This window comes from Lutra lutra, chromosome 8 (genome assembly GCF_902655055.1).
Source record: "Lutra lutra chromosome 8, mLutLut1.2, whole genome shotgun sequence".
NCBI classification, from domain to species: Eukaryota; Metazoa; Chordata; class Mammalia; order Carnivora; family Mustelidae; genus Lutra; species Lutra lutra.
This window is the reverse complement of record NC_062285.1, coordinates 97,275,808-97,292,201: the sequence shown is the minus strand read 5'-3', so window position 1 is coordinate 97,292,201 and position 16,394 is coordinate 97,275,808. Positions and strand designations below refer to the sequence as shown.

General features: G+C 43.1%; 1 protein-coding gene across 13 annotated transcripts in view; it reads left to right on the top strand.

Annotated features, from left to right (window-relative positions):
* The window catches only part of LOC125107889 (uncharacterized), a 199,417-nt gene that overhangs the window by 172,163 nt on the left and 10,860 nt on the right, over positions 1–16,394 (top strand). For 2 of the 13 annotated variants that reach the window (XR_007129686.1, XR_007129687.1), the window contains 2 exons: positions 5,007–5,109; positions 5,516–6,540. The exons of 8 other annotated variants lie outside the window; for them this stretch is intronic. Coding sequence is in view for 1 of the 5 variants with exons in the window: in XM_047743361.1 (XP_047599317.1) it covers positions 5,007–5,024 (18 nt within the window). In the remaining 4 variants the exon portion in view is untranslated. Of the gene's footprint in view, positions 1–5,006; positions 5,110–5,515; positions 6,541–9,218; positions 9,620–16,394 lie in introns of those variants that run through there. 3 more of the 13 variants (XM_047743361.1, XR_007129691.1, XM_047743366.1) reach the window with 3 other exon arrangements.

The window sequence follows — 16,394 nt, the reverse complement described above, 5'->3', positions numbered from 1 at the left end:
TTACTAGTTCTATTTCCAGACTTCCCAGTTACGTAACCCTTTTGGGCTAAGCTGAGTTGAGTTGGTTTTCTGTCATATACAACCAGAATGAACTGACCAACTCAGTAGTTGTTTGGCATTATGTATTTCCTCATACTTATGGGAGTAGAACCACAGAAAGGAGAGCTTATAACTCAAACATGCTAGAGAACAGTACTCTAGAACATAGAGAAACAGAATAAAAGGATTATGGGAGTAGGGGCCATTATTTCCATAGTATAATTGGCATTATAATTAATAATCTAGCTAATTACATCTATTACACCTTTCTTCTGAATATCTTTATGTACTAATTCACTTAACCCTCCCCAAAACCCACTGAGATAGGTGCTAGTATTATTATCCCCATTTTGCAGGCGAGGAAAATCAAGGCATAGAGACTGAGTAACTTGCCTGATGTTACCCAGCTAGGAAATGGAAGACCTGTGGTCCAGATTCCAGGTAGTCTGGTTCCCCAGGCTTAACCACTACGCACAGGGTCACTCTTTAAACAGAAAGGAATTTGTTGGCATGACTGGTGGGTCAGAAGTCCTGCTTGTAAAAACTATTATAAATGTCATACTTTCTTTGATCTATTGCATTAGTCTCTTCATGACTGATTCCCTTGGAGAAGCTAGCCACAGAAGAAAATGAAAGGCCGAAAAGCAAAAGCATCCCCTTAAAAAATTTTAGCAACAGAGCTTGTGAATATTGTGAAAAGAGGAAACACAAACAGAACCTATGCTTGGCCTGTATTGTGGCCATTAATAGGAAGAGAAATATGAGGGAGGAAAAAGCATGGTAGCATTAGAAGGAAAAGGGACCAGGACAGATTAAAACAAGTATAAAGAGATGGAGACAGCAAGGCAGAGAAGGCAGATATCAAATGACATAAAAGAAAGGAATATACACTTGCACATGAGATGCTCTGACGCTAAGAGAAAGAGCATGCACCGTAAGAAAATAAAATACTACCCACAGAAATCGAGCTACATTGTCAGCTCCCTGAGGACAAGGACTGAGTCTGATTTGTTGGCTACTAGCTTCCCCAGAGCCAAGCACAGGGCTGACAGGGAGTAGACTCGAGAAATAGCTGTTGTCCAAATAAATGAAAAAGGCAGATAAACACAGAAAAGGAAGGAAGTCTGTAGAGTTTGGAAGCAGGTGGATCTGGGTTCAGATCTTGGCTTTCTAGCTTCAGATTTGTGCGATCTGGAGTAAGGTGCTCACTACTTTCAATATTTTTGGGTCTCTCAGTTCTTCGTATGTAAAAGAAAGACTAGGTTCCGGATATTTAGCTACTTTTCTCTTCAAACCAGCCCTCCGTACTCTGTTCTGTGACGCCGGGGCTGCAACCGCATGGCAGCTCTGCTGGCCGGCTGAGGAGGAGGAAGGGGCTTCTTCCTGAGAGTCTCATTCTCCTCAAAGCTTCTTCACCGAGCCACAGGCAGTTCTTTTCCTATCATAGCCACGAAACCCAGTTTGCAGTTTTTCCAGCACTCCTGGGTCCCGCTTCGGACACCTCAGTGGCAACAGAGGCCTGACATTTCAGGTCTGAAGTTTGAGGATTCCAGCCTCTTCCCTCTGTTGCCCCAGTCGTGGGGTGGTGCCTGCTTCCTCCTTGATACCCGAGAGTCCTCTTTTTACCCTTTTAGTTCCTAATTATCAGCTTTATACCCAGTCAACAAGTCTTTCAATTCCATCTTCTCTATTTTATTTATTGATTTATTTATTTTTAGACACACAGAGAGAGGAGAGGGAAGGGCAGAAAGAGAGTAAAAGAGGATCCCAAGCAGGCTCCATGCTTGGCGCAGAGCCAGATGCTGGGCTCGATCCCTCGACCCTGAGATCATGACCTGAACAGAAATCAAGAGTCAGACACTTAACCACCTGAGCCACCCAGGTGTCCCACCATTTTCTCTGTTTAAATAACTAGTTTGGTTTCTTTCTCCGCCTAGACCCCGACTGAAACAGGATCATAACGCCTATTTCACGGAATTGCGAGGCTAGATATCTAATGTGCTCTGAATATTGCCTGACGGTGGTAGGAACACCATAACTGTGAGCTGTATAATGTAGAGAGACACAGCAGAACATTCGACCAGTAATGCTGGAGAGGATACAAATGGGCTTTCGTGGAGAACATTGACTTTATGACCTTTGAAGACTTTGACGGTTGTGCTCTGCCTTTTCCAGGCACAGGCACAGAGAACGTATCCAAGTCAGAGACCATATGCCATTGAGTCTAAGACACCACTGATTGTCACATGCACCGTTAATTCTGTGTATTACTAAGAAAATTAATCACTACCGATTAAACTATGGTATATTATAGATTGTGAGGCTCATTCTGATATTAGAAATATTAAAGTGTGAAGAAATATATGCCTTTGGGACATGTGAGTGGCTCAGTTGGTTAAGCCGCTCTCTTCTGCTCAGGTCATGATCCCAGGGTCCTGGGATTGAGTCCCACATCAGGCTCTTTGCTTGGTGGGGAGCCTGCTTCTCTCTCTGCCTCTGTCTGCTTGTGCTCTCTCTCGCTCTCGCTCTCTCTCTCTCTCTCTGACAAATAAATAAATAAAATCTTTTAAAAAAAAGAAATATATGCCTTTGAATTGATGAAATATAGCATTTACATTGAACCATGGTGAATTTTAGGTAATGGATCTATAGTCATTCTTTATCCCTTCCTCTATAGCACCAACACTAAAAATACACACATAAACACACACACTTAGGAAAAGTGAAGTTGAAGAAAAACATTTCCTGGCCCAGTATAGATCCTTATTCAAGGGTCCCTGAGAAAGCCAACAATTGGAAACCAGCTCCAAAGAAATAAATCTTTGATTTGGTGTGGCCTGTCCATTTAACCCAAGGGCTCACCTCCCTCACCTGGCAAAGCCTTCCAGAGTATTCTGAGCAAAATAAGCAAGCACACAAACCACGGGCAAATCAGAAGTTTGCTTTCCATTCAGACTGAGAAGGAATGGGAACCTCAAGTGGAAAGTGCCCTTGCTTATTAGCATGACCGGTGGTCTGAACTAAAATTATCCTGCGTTCAGAACACTCTGTGGGCTTTTATGCATCATGCTTTTTAAAGCTTCAATCCAAGTATGTTTTGGAATATGGTTATAATCAGAAAAACAAGGAATGCAAAAATAACTCTTTGTGAGTCAATGTATTTCCTGCCCCAAATAAGTTCTTACTATAGCTGGCCCTACACGGCCCTGATCACATGGGGGAAACAGCCTGGGCCTGACGCCACATCACACACCCTCCAGACTGCCTGTCTCTCTATCAGGTCGGTGACCACAGAAAGTGATGAATCGATGGGCAGAGGGAGAGAGTGAGGGGCAGGAGCAAGAGAGAAAGGTGAGTGTGAGATGGCTTGGCCCTTCGGATGGGTTTCATTGGCCAGGGTTGCCTTTCTTGAATTTTCACCCACTGGTCAAATAGGGGGAAGCTGCAGCCTGTCTTTTCCCACCCTCCATCCTCTGACTTGATCTGAAAGTGAAAGACTGCCAGAGAGCCTCAAGCCTCTTCTAGCTCTGGGCACTTGTTGGCAAACACCCATTTAATAACCCTTGGTGAGCTTCTGTCTTAACTCCCACACCTGTGCCTGGGCTCTGTGAAGAGGACAGTTCAGTCCCAACATGTAAGAACATTGTAAAGGGGAAGATATGGGCTGCCTAATGAATGGGTTTCATGGGACTGTGGAAGTGCTTTCTTTATGGAGGTTAGTCTCAGAAACCCTAAACAGGTTGCTGGAAAGAACACAGAGACTAAGTGTACAGAGGGAGTCAGATTAGTCAGGTGTTGTATCATGTGCCCTGTTTATTGTACACCCTAAATAACAAGCATTGTGGGAGGCACTAGAGATACAAAGACAAATAAGAGAGTTCTGGCCTCTAGAAGTTCACATCTAATCAGTGTGAAAACAATCAACCCAATACTTCCCAAAAGTAAAAGCTGAGTTGAAGGGTCAGGGTCCACAAAAATAACAGAGGAGGAAATACATTAAGAGGCGTTGCCCCAGGACCTTTGCACTTGCTATTCTCCTTTGGCTGGCGCTCTCTCCTGAGATATCCCTGTGGCTCAGTTCTTCAGGCATGCTCAGAAAAAGCCAGCATCAGGGAGAGGAAGGTAAGATAGATGGATCTATAGGGTTTGTATCATCCCTGAGATCTTCCAATCAAACCATATGTACCGAATCTCTTACCATATTACTTGCCAACTTTACCCATAGCACTTTGTTCACATGCGTGTCAGCTTTTCTCTGCACCAGATCTCTCATAGATGATCTGTATTTCTGAATCACATGTATTCTGGGATAAGCCCCTCACAGAAACCTAAGTCAACCCCTCTCCTGAGGTTACTCAGTAAACAGTCAAAGTCCCCCTGTGCAGCAAAGACATGGCCCCCTGGAACTCCAGGCTGCAGCTGCAGTGGAGGTCCAGGGCAGTGCTATGCTATTGCTGGCTGGCATGCCTCATGAGAACCATCGGTTTTGAGTCTTAAAAATTTTGCAAACCAGGAGTCCCTGGGTGGCACAGTTGCTTAAGCAGAGGACTCTTGGTTTTAACTCAGGTCATGATCTCAGAGTCGTGAGATCAAGCCCCACATCAGGTCTGTGCTCAGCATGGCGTCTACTTGGGACTCTCTTTCCCTCAGCCCCTTCCCATTGTGCACTCTTCCTTCCTCTAAAAATAAATAAATAAGGGACACCTGGGTGGCTCAGTTGGTTAAGCCGCTGCCTTCGGCTAAGGTCATGATCCCAGGGTCCTGGGATCGAGTCCCACATCAGGTTCCTTGTTCTGTGGGGAGCCTGCTTCTCCCTCTGCCTCTGCCTGCCACTCTGTCTGCCTGTGCTCGCTCTCTCTCTCTCTCTCTGACAAATAAATAAAATCTTTAAAAAAATAAATTTAAAAAAAAAAATAAATAATTTTCTTTTCTTCTTCTTCTTCTTTTTTTTTTTTTTTGCTCGCCAGCTGATGACATGTTGGTAGCTTGAAGTCAGCCTCAGTGTGATTACTAAAACCAGATCAGCCAATGGTGCATATCAGGGCTCCTCTCCTTCTATAAAGCCAGCTGGTAAGTATTTACTAGCACACCATCGCTAAGGATGATCCTTCGACCAAATGGTTCCATTAGCAAGAATGAGACAAAACATATGTAAGGGGATGGGTAACCATACCCTCCTTGGCCCCACACAGGGACAAAAGTCCTCACGTGCTCTATGCTCAACTACTCCCTAAAGGAGCAGCTGGCAAACTTTCTGTAAAGGGCCAGGAAGTCAGTATTTTCAGCTTTGCAGGCCTTCTGGTCACTATTGCTACTATATAAGTCTTCCTTTATAGTGCAGAAGTAACCCTAGATAATATGTAACCCTTTGCTGGGGCTGTATTCTGACACCATTTCATTTATGGACACTGAAATTTGAATTTCCTATCATTTTTACATGTCACTAAATATTATTATCCTTTTGATCTTTTTCCAGCCATTTCTAGATGTAAAAACCATGCTGAGCTCACAAGCTGTACAAAACCAGACCATGGGCTGGACTTGGCCTGTGGGCTTACATTTTGCCCAGCGCTGTCTCAAAGTATAACACATTGAGTAGATGGGAAACATGACCCCGTCCCAGTGAACAGCAATAACATTCTCATTACTGGGAAGTTTTTGCACTGAATGCTACCCTAAGAACTTTATATACATTTCCTCATTTAATCCTAAAAATGATCCAAAAGTAAATAATATTATTAAGGCTTAGAGAAGAAAAATAACGTGGTCAAGGTCACACAGCGGGAACATGGCAGAGCTGGCTAGGATCTGGATTCATTTTTGCCTAATTCAAAAGTCTATGCCCTTAGCCTCTGCGACCCTCATTTGAAATCCTGGGTCTTGTGTGCAGGAAATAATCCTGATCGTTCACCACCAACTCCCGTGTTTATCCTCCTTTGGCCATTGCATACAGCCAGCCCATCTTCCCCCTTTCTTCCCCCAATGCACGGGCCCTGCAAGGCATCCAGCAGACTCACCCTAGGATGGGCAAGGTCACATTTATCTTTTTTAAGGAACTCCATAAAATGTGCAGTAGCACTAGTAGTTTGAGTAGCACTTGCGATTTATTGCCAAAAATCAGCCTAAGGAGAGGCACCTGGGTCCCAGGAGGAACAGCGGAGCCCTGGACTAGACACCATCCTTGAGGGACGCAGGACAAGTCCAAGCTGAGGAATGTCTTCTCTGTCTCAGGAGCTGGCAGGACAAAGCTAGGAGCTCTGCTTTAACCAATTTTAAAATAAGACACACAAAAATTAACTCTAGAGAGGACAGTGACTCCTGGAGGAAAAAAATGTATTTAGGTTGTGTATTTGTGTGTGTTTATGGAGGTAATGTTCAGAATATTCAACAATGGAAGAAAAAAAACACAATTTATAAGGTTAAATTATTTCTAGGAAATTAAATGTCATAATTTCTGTAATTATCTTACTACTACTTTAATAAAAAAACTGATGAAACTTATTAATATTGCTAGCTCTAAGTGAGATGTTTTATTATTAACAAAAAAAAATGATAAATGCCTAAAACAAATAGTGTGACTGAACTACAGACAGATTTTCAAGAGCATAAATAACTTTGTATATCTTGAGTTCTAAGATAAATCAGAGGGATAGTGACCTGGGTGCAATTGAGTAGTGTTCTGACTGTGATTTTCCAGTTTAGGTCAGCCCTGACCACAGATGATCTTTCACTTGGCCATTAATTTTACTCAGCTTTGAAATAAGCCCAATCTGTCCTTGCCAGTAAAACTCAGAAATCCAGGTACACATTTAAAGGAAAATTTAGTTCAACCTTGAAGACCGGGATGAACATTGACTGGCTTATGGAGAAAGTTGATTTGTCCCTTTGGGAAGCTAGCTCTTTAAATAATAAAGTGCCTGCCTTGCTTAACCTTGAAAAAGGTCAAGCTACCTGTGATGGGATGGAGCCCAGGCTTCCAAAGAAGCAGCAGATTGCAGAGTGGGAATGATCGAGAAGACTGATGATTGAGAAGACTGGTACTCTAGCGCTGGTGAAAGCTTGGGGAACTTTGGATGGTTGTGTAAATCGGTGCAAACTTGCTGGAGGAAGGATACTTCTTGGAAGAAAAATTTGGCAACTTGTAGAAAAGCCTTTTTTAAAGGTCTTGGCTGGAGAAAGTGGTGGAAGGACGGGGGTAACTGGGTGATGGACATGGGAGAGGGTATGTGTTGTAATGAGCACTGGGCATTATTTAAGAGTGATGAATCACAGACCTGTATCCTGACGCAAATAATACATTATATGTTTTTTTTTGTTTTTTTGTTTTTTTAAGATTTTTTATTTATTTATTTGACAGAGAGAGATCACAAGCAGGCAGAGAGGCAGGTAGAGAGAGAGGAGGAAGCAGGCTCCCTGCTGAGCAGAGAGCCCGATGCGGGGCTCGATCCCAGGACCCCGAGATCATGACCTGAGCCGAAGGCAGCGGCTTAACCCACTGAGCCACCCAGGCGCCCCAATACATTATATGTTAATTAATTGAATTTAAATTTTAAAATAAATTAAAAAAATAAAAATAAAAGTCTTTGATGTAGAAGTCCCACCCCTAGAAATTTGCCCTAAGGAAATAGTTGGATTAATGTGTTAACATAAGCAAACAGGATGTTAATTACCAGAGAGTTTGCAGTACTGATAAATTTGAACTGAACATTTATCAATAGGAATTTTATGCAATGATTATGGCATATCTACACAATGAGAAGTATGACACCATGAATTAGAATGATATGCTATATATTTGTAAACATGGAAAAGAGATGTTTATAGACTAGTAAGTGGGAAAAGACTATATGACCTTTGATTCTATAGCGGTGGGTGACGTGTGTGCATATGTGGGCTTTGTGTGTGAGCGCATGTGTGTGTGTGTGTGTGTATAAGCATGCATATAGAGCAAATCTGAACAGCACAATTTTTACAGAAATAATTTTTGAGTGGTGTCGGCTTAATTTTAATCTTTATATATCTCTGTACTTTCTGAATTTCCAGGAATGAGTATGCATTATTTTCTTAATTAGAAAAAAATTTACATTAACAAAAATTCTCTAAGAACTAGCTAATGAGAGCTGGTTATCTTCTTCCTTTAGTTTTAACCCTCTGGTTAATTCTGATACCACTTTTTTCTTTCTTTCTTTCTTTTTTTTTTTTTGGATATCACTTTTTCTTCATGACATCTGCTGTGATGGGTCCTCTACCATAGGCTTCTCAGAGGTTGAGGTGTTCAGGTTACTTCCGTTTTTTTTGAAGCTCTTAGCATATATGTATATGTTTTTTAAAGAAGACATAACTAAAGAGGGTTCCAAAATTTGTAGTGTATTAGAATTCTTTACATGTAACAAATTACTGCTTTTCTCATCAAGAAGAGCGTTCTATATAATTGTATATAACAAACAGGATTCATGGGGAAGGTCTACTCACCCTGTACACAGACCATCCCAGAGTAGAGAATACAGTACAGTAAAGAGTACAGTACAGTTGGCCAGAGCTTTAAAGTGGTATCGTGAAGTTCCTCCTCTTCCAACTGTCTGGCTATGTACACCTTTGGAGATAATACCAGAAATCAAAATATCCAAAATCAAAATTTGAGGCCATTTGGGAATGTGTGCCTGGGGTCATCGGGTCTTCCTGATACCGCTGTAAGGGGCTCTGTCTCTGTCCCAAGCTAGACCAACTCAGTTCAATGGCGTGCTCCGTTCTATCCAGCCCACATTTCTCTCAGTCTGGCTTTTCCAGGCTGTACTCTCTAGTTCTGGGCTTAGAGCTCCCCATATATAGTCTAGGTGCTCCCTGGGCTATTTCAACCCAACAGCTTTTGCACTGGCGAGTGTGGCCCCTGAGAAGCCTGGCTGCCTGGTGCGGTACGGGGAGGGCCCAACAGCACACCGCTGTGTTGCGGCTTCTCTGCGCCCTGGAGAACCAAAGTTCTGGAAATAGTGATTTGGGGGCTGTGGCAGGACAACAATGTCCATGATGGGGAACTACAGCGCTAGGGGTGGACAAAGGAATGTTAGACACCTGTCTGTGTCCAGGAAACTCCAGATACAGCCCAAGAACCATAGGTGCACTAACATGACATCAAAATACAGACTAAACGCCGGAGTCTTGTCAACCTTTCTATATGACAGGGAGACCGGGCCCTGCCCAGATGCTGCATCTGGATGACTGAGCAGGCTAGGCTTTCGCATCTTCAGCAAGACAGAGATGGGTCATTCACACAGTGACTTCTGGAGAGAACCAGCTGAGCCAGCTGCCATGAGGCTGCTTGTGCCGAATTCCTCTGTGAGCCAGACAGAAGCATTCACTGGGTACTCAGAGACCTCAAGCGGCTTCCACGGTGAAAACTGAGCAGGTGACCATCACAGAAGAAGAAACAAATTTAAAACACAGCAAAGTATCTCTGCAAGCTGAATGACCTACAGGTGGCATCAGAAATGGACACAACAGACAAGAAGTCTGGCAAGTGGTGCCATAAACAGGGCAGAGGCTCTGAAAAACATTTATTTAAAAAGATTTTTAGGGGTGCCTGGGTGGCTCAGTGGGTTAAGCCTCTGCCTTCGGCTCAGGTCATGATCTCAGGGTCCTGGGATCGAGCCCCGCATCGGGCTCTCTGCTCGGCGAAGAGCCTGCTTCCCCGCTCTCTCTCTGCCTATCTCTCTGCCTACTTGTGATCTCTGTCTGTCAAATAAATAAATAAAAATCTTTTTTAAAAAATAAATAAAAATAAAAAATAAAAAGATTTTTATTTATTCATTTATCAGAGAGAGAGAGAGACCACAGCAGGGGGAGCAGCAGGCAGAGGGAAAAGCAGACTCCCCACTGAGCAGGGAGACTGATATGGGGATCGATCCCAGGACCCTGGGATCATGATCTGAGCCAAAGGCAGACACTTAACCAACTTAACACTGAACTTAACACTGAACCACCCGGCTGTCCCTGAAAAACATTTTTTGTTTGCTTTTGAATCTTCTATTCAAGTGACATCGATAGTCCACGTAAGCCCTCTCCCTTATTTGACTTATACATTAATTTATGTAATAAACTACATAATTACACAAATTAATTTCCATTTATTCCCACTCCCCCAACTTCCATGCTGCTTTCATTATAGGCAATCATGTTAATGTATTTAGTGTGGATATTTTCATTGCAAGCATTTTTGCAAAACGTGCAATGTTTTGTGTTCATGGATTTCTAACTTAATAAATGGTGATGTTAAGCATCTCATTCTGTTTTCTGGCTATTCCACCAAACATGAGTGCGGCTGTGTGTTACTGGATTCCATATTGCTCTATGTATATCATTGTTCCTGACTGCTGCCTAAGGTGCCAATCCTTTGCCTCCACAACACGTTACCCATTTGCTTTCCAGTGATGGACAGACACCGACAAATAATGTTGCAGTTAACATTATTGCATATGTCTTTTCATAGACCTGTGTGAGAGTATCCAAGGGATATATACCCGGGAACTATATTGTCGGAACCCTGTTGTGTATATACTTAATTTGACTAAATTCTGTAAGATTGCTTGCCAGAATGGTTGTCCCAATCTATATGTGCATTAGCACTGTGTGAAAACTCCTCTGTCTCCACATCCCTAGGGGAGGGATCATTTTCAAGAAGTAGGTCACAATATGGAGCCCTTCCCTTTTAGACTATGGACCCTTTGTGTCTTGCTCCTAGACTGGATGCCTGAGCTCAAGGCCCCCAATGAGTTCCTGGGAATTGGTACTGAGAATGCCTATTGCTAGTGCTTCCTGGAAAAAAGACGAATTAATGTGGCCATTGCAAATCAGTCACTTAGCAAATATTTATTGAGTGCCCACTACGTGCAAAGCTCCGTAACTAATGGAGAAAATCTCGTGTAATCTGTACCTTTTTTGTATTTAGAAATTAATGGGAAAGAATGGTATTGATTTAAATTCTTTTTTAAAGATTTTATTTATTAATTATTTCTCAGAGAGCGGGGGTCGCAAGTAGGGGGAGCAGCAGGCAGAGGGAGAAGGAGGCTCCTGCCTTGCAAGGAGCCTGATGGGGTACTTGATCCAAGGACCCTGGGGTCATGAATGGTATTGATTTGAATTCTTCCAAGTAAATAACCACAAGCACACAAGGTTATAAACGAAAATTTCAGGATGCTGTGGGGAATGCTTACCTAAACAAGAATGAAAACATCACAGGGACAAGGAGTTTCAATATTGGGCTCCAGCTTCTAGAAGCGTGCCTGACATCGAGTTGGCCCTTGTAAATATTCGCTGAATGAATGGCGAGACGAAAAGAGGGTCAGTGTTTAGGGCGGGCTTCCCTAAGAACAAGATGCTCAAACTAAGCCTTGGAAGATGAGCAAGGGTTAATTAAGACAATGTGATGGTGGTGGTGGTGGCCGGTGGGGGCACCAGGAGCTCCCCTGGAGAAGGAGCTGGAGATGGCTGCATAAGGTCAGCAACGCCTAAACCCATCTGTGCAAATACCCTCCCTGGCCGCCTCAGGCACAGGTTTCCTGGGATGCTGCTCCCTCTTCTCTATATAGCTGTTGGGACTGAGCTCAGACCAGTGAGGTAGAACCATAAACGACAATGGGAAATCCTTTAGCCATGAGCAGAAGGCAATGTTTCTATCTCATGAACTGGGGCAAAAATGTTTTTGAACAAGAAAAAGAGAACACGGGGTGCCTGGGTGGCTCAGTGGGTTAAAGCCTCTGCCTTCGGCTCAGGTCATGATCCCAGGGTCCTGGGATGGAGCCCCGCATCGGGCTCTCTGCTCGGCGGGGAGCCTGCTTCCCCCCCTCTCTCTCTGCCTGCCTCTCTGCCTGCTTGTGATCGCTTTCTGTCAAATAAATAAATAAAATCTTTAAAAAAAGAGAGAGAGAGAAAGAGAATATGTTTAAAATCAGACCCCTGAATTCAAATCCTCCTGCTCTGTCTCTTAGCAGCTAAGTAAACATGTACAAGGGACCAAACCTCCTTGAGCTTCCTCATGAGCAAAAAATAAGAAGGATGACACTGACTTTATAGAGGTTTTGAGAAAATTAAGTGAGATATGTTATATCTCTAAGACACTATATAATAATAAGATCTGTTATTATAATGATAGTAGTACTATTGTTGAACACTTATTTGCTAAGAGCTTTATTTAAATTTTCTCTTCTATCCCTAATACCTGCTTCATAGGGTTCTGTGCACACAGCATGTGTACAGACTAAGGTACCTGGTACAAAAAGCTCTTAAAAAAATGTTAGCTATTGGGCGCCTGGGTGGCTCAGTGGGTTAAGCCGCTGCCTTCGGCTCAGGTCATGATCTCAGGGTCCTGGGATCGAGTCCCGCATCGGGCTCTCTGCTCAGCAGGGAGCTTGCTTCCCTTCCTCTCTCTCTGCCTGCCTCTCTGCCTACTTGTGAGCTCTGTCTGTCAAATAAATAAATAAAATCTTAAAAAAACATGTTAGCTATTATCTAACATAGACAACATAAATATTCCTATTTTACAGATGAAGAAACCAGGGCTTAGAGAGTTAAAAAACTTCTCTGAATTCACATACCTAGTAAGTGGCAGAAACTAGATCAAATGATGTCAGCCTCTGCGCTTTGTGCCTGGCCCCCAGCGGACCTCCAAATCCATGCTAGCTTCTCTTCCCAGCCATCTCCTGGCCTCCCGTTTTCCTCTCCTGAGGAGTAGTTAGCAATGAGGAGCCCCATAAAGGCCTTCAAGGGCGGACAGAACTATTAGTATAGGGCATCGAAGTGCTCCTCTGCATCGACATACACAGAACTTATAGATATTTCTGTCAAACGTGGAAGGCAGGCCATAAATATTGTACCTGGTCCTAAACAGACCCAACAGAATGTGCCATCTTCCTTTTGGGCTTGCTCTGAAACCTTTGTGACAACGATCAGTGGATTTTGCAAGCCTTGTTTAACACTGGAGGTAATTTAAATTAGGAGATACTGAGTCGCTTCTTCATTTTCCCTTGAAGAAATAGGAACATTCTACATTCTATTAGGGTGCCTGATAATTGCTACCTATTTAATTTCTGAAGGAATCCAAAATTGGGCAGAATCTAGGTCGCTGAATTCCAGATAGTCACTTGAATTTTCTTTTAAACAAAATAAACCCAAGGCGTGAAGAAGCTCAAGTATTCCAGAGAGAGGATAAATCATTTGAAAGAGACATATGGGAGCCCAAAGCATTCTTTTCTCTCCCTCTGTGTGTGTGTGTAATTTATTTTCCAAGGAAGATTTCACTCAGATGGAGTAATCTGTTTCTTAAGAGAGTCCGGGAATTCTCTTGGGGTGTCTTGAGGCTCTGGTTGAAGGTACAGTGATTAACTCGGTCCAGATGAAGAACCAAATGTTTTCTATCCACTCTTCCCAGGCTCCCTTCTCCTTCTTTCTCCTTCCCCCAGCTCTTTGAGTTTTTAACCCTGTGATCTCTTCCTAGCACATGGATTTTCAGAGAGCGTACTACCAGAGATGGAAATGATTTATTTTCTAAGATGGTCTGGATATCTTGGGCTTTCAGCCAGGCACGAAAAGGACTTCTGACAGTGTGGAAACATGCAGACCCAGGGAAGAAAATCCTCATACACAGTATGGACTAGTTCCTGACCAGATCTGGGGAGACTTGACCCATGCTCTCAGAAAGGGGCTCAGAATTCTGTTGGAGGAAAATTGCTGAAATCACACACACACACACACACACACACACACACAGAGTAGGAGAAAGGAAGATGGAGAGGGAAAATGGAGATGATGTAGATCAGGTGCAGTTCATATAAATGGTATACTAGGCAGGACTTAGCATGACAAGTAATGAAAATAAATTGAAAATAAAATTCTTAAACCTGAAAAAAATACAGAATCTATTTTTCAGGATGAGTATAAACACTACAGAAATTAAGTTTTATCATATTATATTTCCTACTGGGCATGAGTACATAGAACAACTTGTGAAATGAATCCTTTCCATCTTCAGGAGTCAATATGATTGCTTTTGGGGATAGGCACGTGATTTTCTAGCTTGGACCCATTTCCTGTGTCGCTCCATTATCTCACCTTTGATGGCGTCTCCTATAATCTCACACTCATGCATATGAAGCCCGGCCCCTAGAACGTTTGTGTGTTTTATTCCTGTTTGCTGAATCACATTTAGGAGGATCCATCATGCTTTCTTTCAGGGCTGTAATTCTATGAATCTGATACCAAAGAGAGTTCACAAACCCCAAGAGGCATCTGAGGGAAGTAATTATTTATTACAGGGTGCGATATTTTTACATTACCTCTTTACTACTGGACTACGGACTTTATTTAAGGACACATGTATTAGTCATGGTAGTCTAACTCCTGAAACAAACAAACCTCAACTCTCACAGTGGCTTAAAATAATAAGGCTAGGTTTTTTGCCCTCATGTCCGTCCGGTCCAGTGGAAGTTAGTTGGGGATGATTTATACAGTCATTCAGGGTCGCAGCTTCTTCCATCCTGTGATTTCCTCAGCCCCTACATCCTCTGAATCTTCTACTAGTTCATTAGCATTTGGCTGACAGATGAGGAAAAACAGAACCCATTAGGGGATTGTGAGAGATTTTTTAGGGGTCAGGCCAGGAAGTGATATACATCACTTCCACCCACGTTCTACTGCCCTAGACTGTTCCCTTGGTTCTACTTACCTTCGGGGAAGGCTGCCAGGCCTTAGGGATTTCCATTCTGATGAAGTCCTTTCTGAAATTCAGGTAGGCATGGGGTTTAAATTCAGGGAATGATCGGCTAATGGTCTGTCTTTGAGCCTGTCATCTACATTTGGACTTTGCCCTCCCCTAAGTTTCAATCCCCTTCTGCAACCTTGGCCGCTTTGTAATGTTCTCTTAGCCTATTTTCATTCAGTTGTGTGCCTAGAACAAGAAGGAAGTAGATTTCACAGAGATTGGTTTTGTTGTTACTGTGAGGATCGTGTGGTGTTTTCATTATATATATGCTGGCTGGCACTAGGAGGTATTCAAAAGCTGTTTTCCAAATGAAGACATAAATGAAGTGGGCTCACTGGGATGGAGCGGACCGGGGGAGCAAAAAATTCTGACCTGCTTAGATTTTTTTTTTTTTTAAGATTTTATTTATTTATTTGACAGAGATCACAAGTAGGCAGAGAGTCAGGCAGAGAGAGAGGGGAAAGCAGGCTCCCTGCTGGGCAGAGAGCCCGATGTGGGGCTCCATCCCCGGACCCCGGGATCATGACCTGAGCTGAAGGCAGAGGCTTTAACCCACTGAGCCACCCAGGCACCCCTGACCTGCTTAGATTTACAATGAGAGGAGAAGTGTTATGTAGGGGAAAAAAAAAAAAAGAATTCTAGGGGTTGACTGGAATTACTGGTTTGTTGTTTATCCTCTTTGATCCAGTGACTAAGTAGCTAATGTCATATTCAAACTCAATCTTCTCTATCCCATTTACTCTTCTTTTAGCAATTTGCTTTGTCCCCTGTTAGACTCCTTTCTTCTCATATTCGTCCATTCTCCAAAGACTGTGCCAAAGGTTTTCCAAATTCTGATCCTGCTCTTTCTGTGATGTGATCAATTGCCTTAAAAACATCCTGCAACACATTAATGGCTCAGCAGAGCATAATAAACTTCAACTTGGCTTTAGGACAAAAGAAATGCCACACAGACGTAGACTTCAATGACCGTCTTCCATAAAATAAGCTGTCCCCAAAATGGGGAGAACAGAAATGTAGTGCCCATTATCATAGCAGCAGATATTCCTCTCCACCCACAAACTCGAGTATCCCAGAATTATTCCCTTGGCATTTTCTCATTTCCTTTAAATCAACTTCGTTTTTTCCCTAAGCTCCCATCCCACCTGTCTGGTGCAGAGTTTCATTTTAGACATTATTGGAGGCTGAATCTGCCCAGAATCTGGATTAGAGCCCAGAATGGGGAGAAGGTCCTTCAATCTCTAGTTTGCCCCAGTTCCTCCTGAGTCCTGCGTTGCCCAAACCAGAGTCCAGATGTTCTGGCTTCACTGACATGCCTGCACTCAGTACCTCAGTGGTCCAGCATCCCAGAAATACCACGTGACCATCCTGTGTGAGCCCCTGCCTACGTGGAGGTATTCAGGGAGTCGAGATTGGAAGTTAACGGTGGAAAAGAATACAATCAATGATTATGAGTACAGTCTGGTGTCACTCCCTTGATTACTGCTATGGAACTGTCACTGTTACCCAGATTACCGTCACGACATCAGTGCAAATGTCAACATAGTGGCTATCAATGGGAAGACCTCAGCTATCTTGCTAAGGGGTACCTTGTAGAGAAACAAAT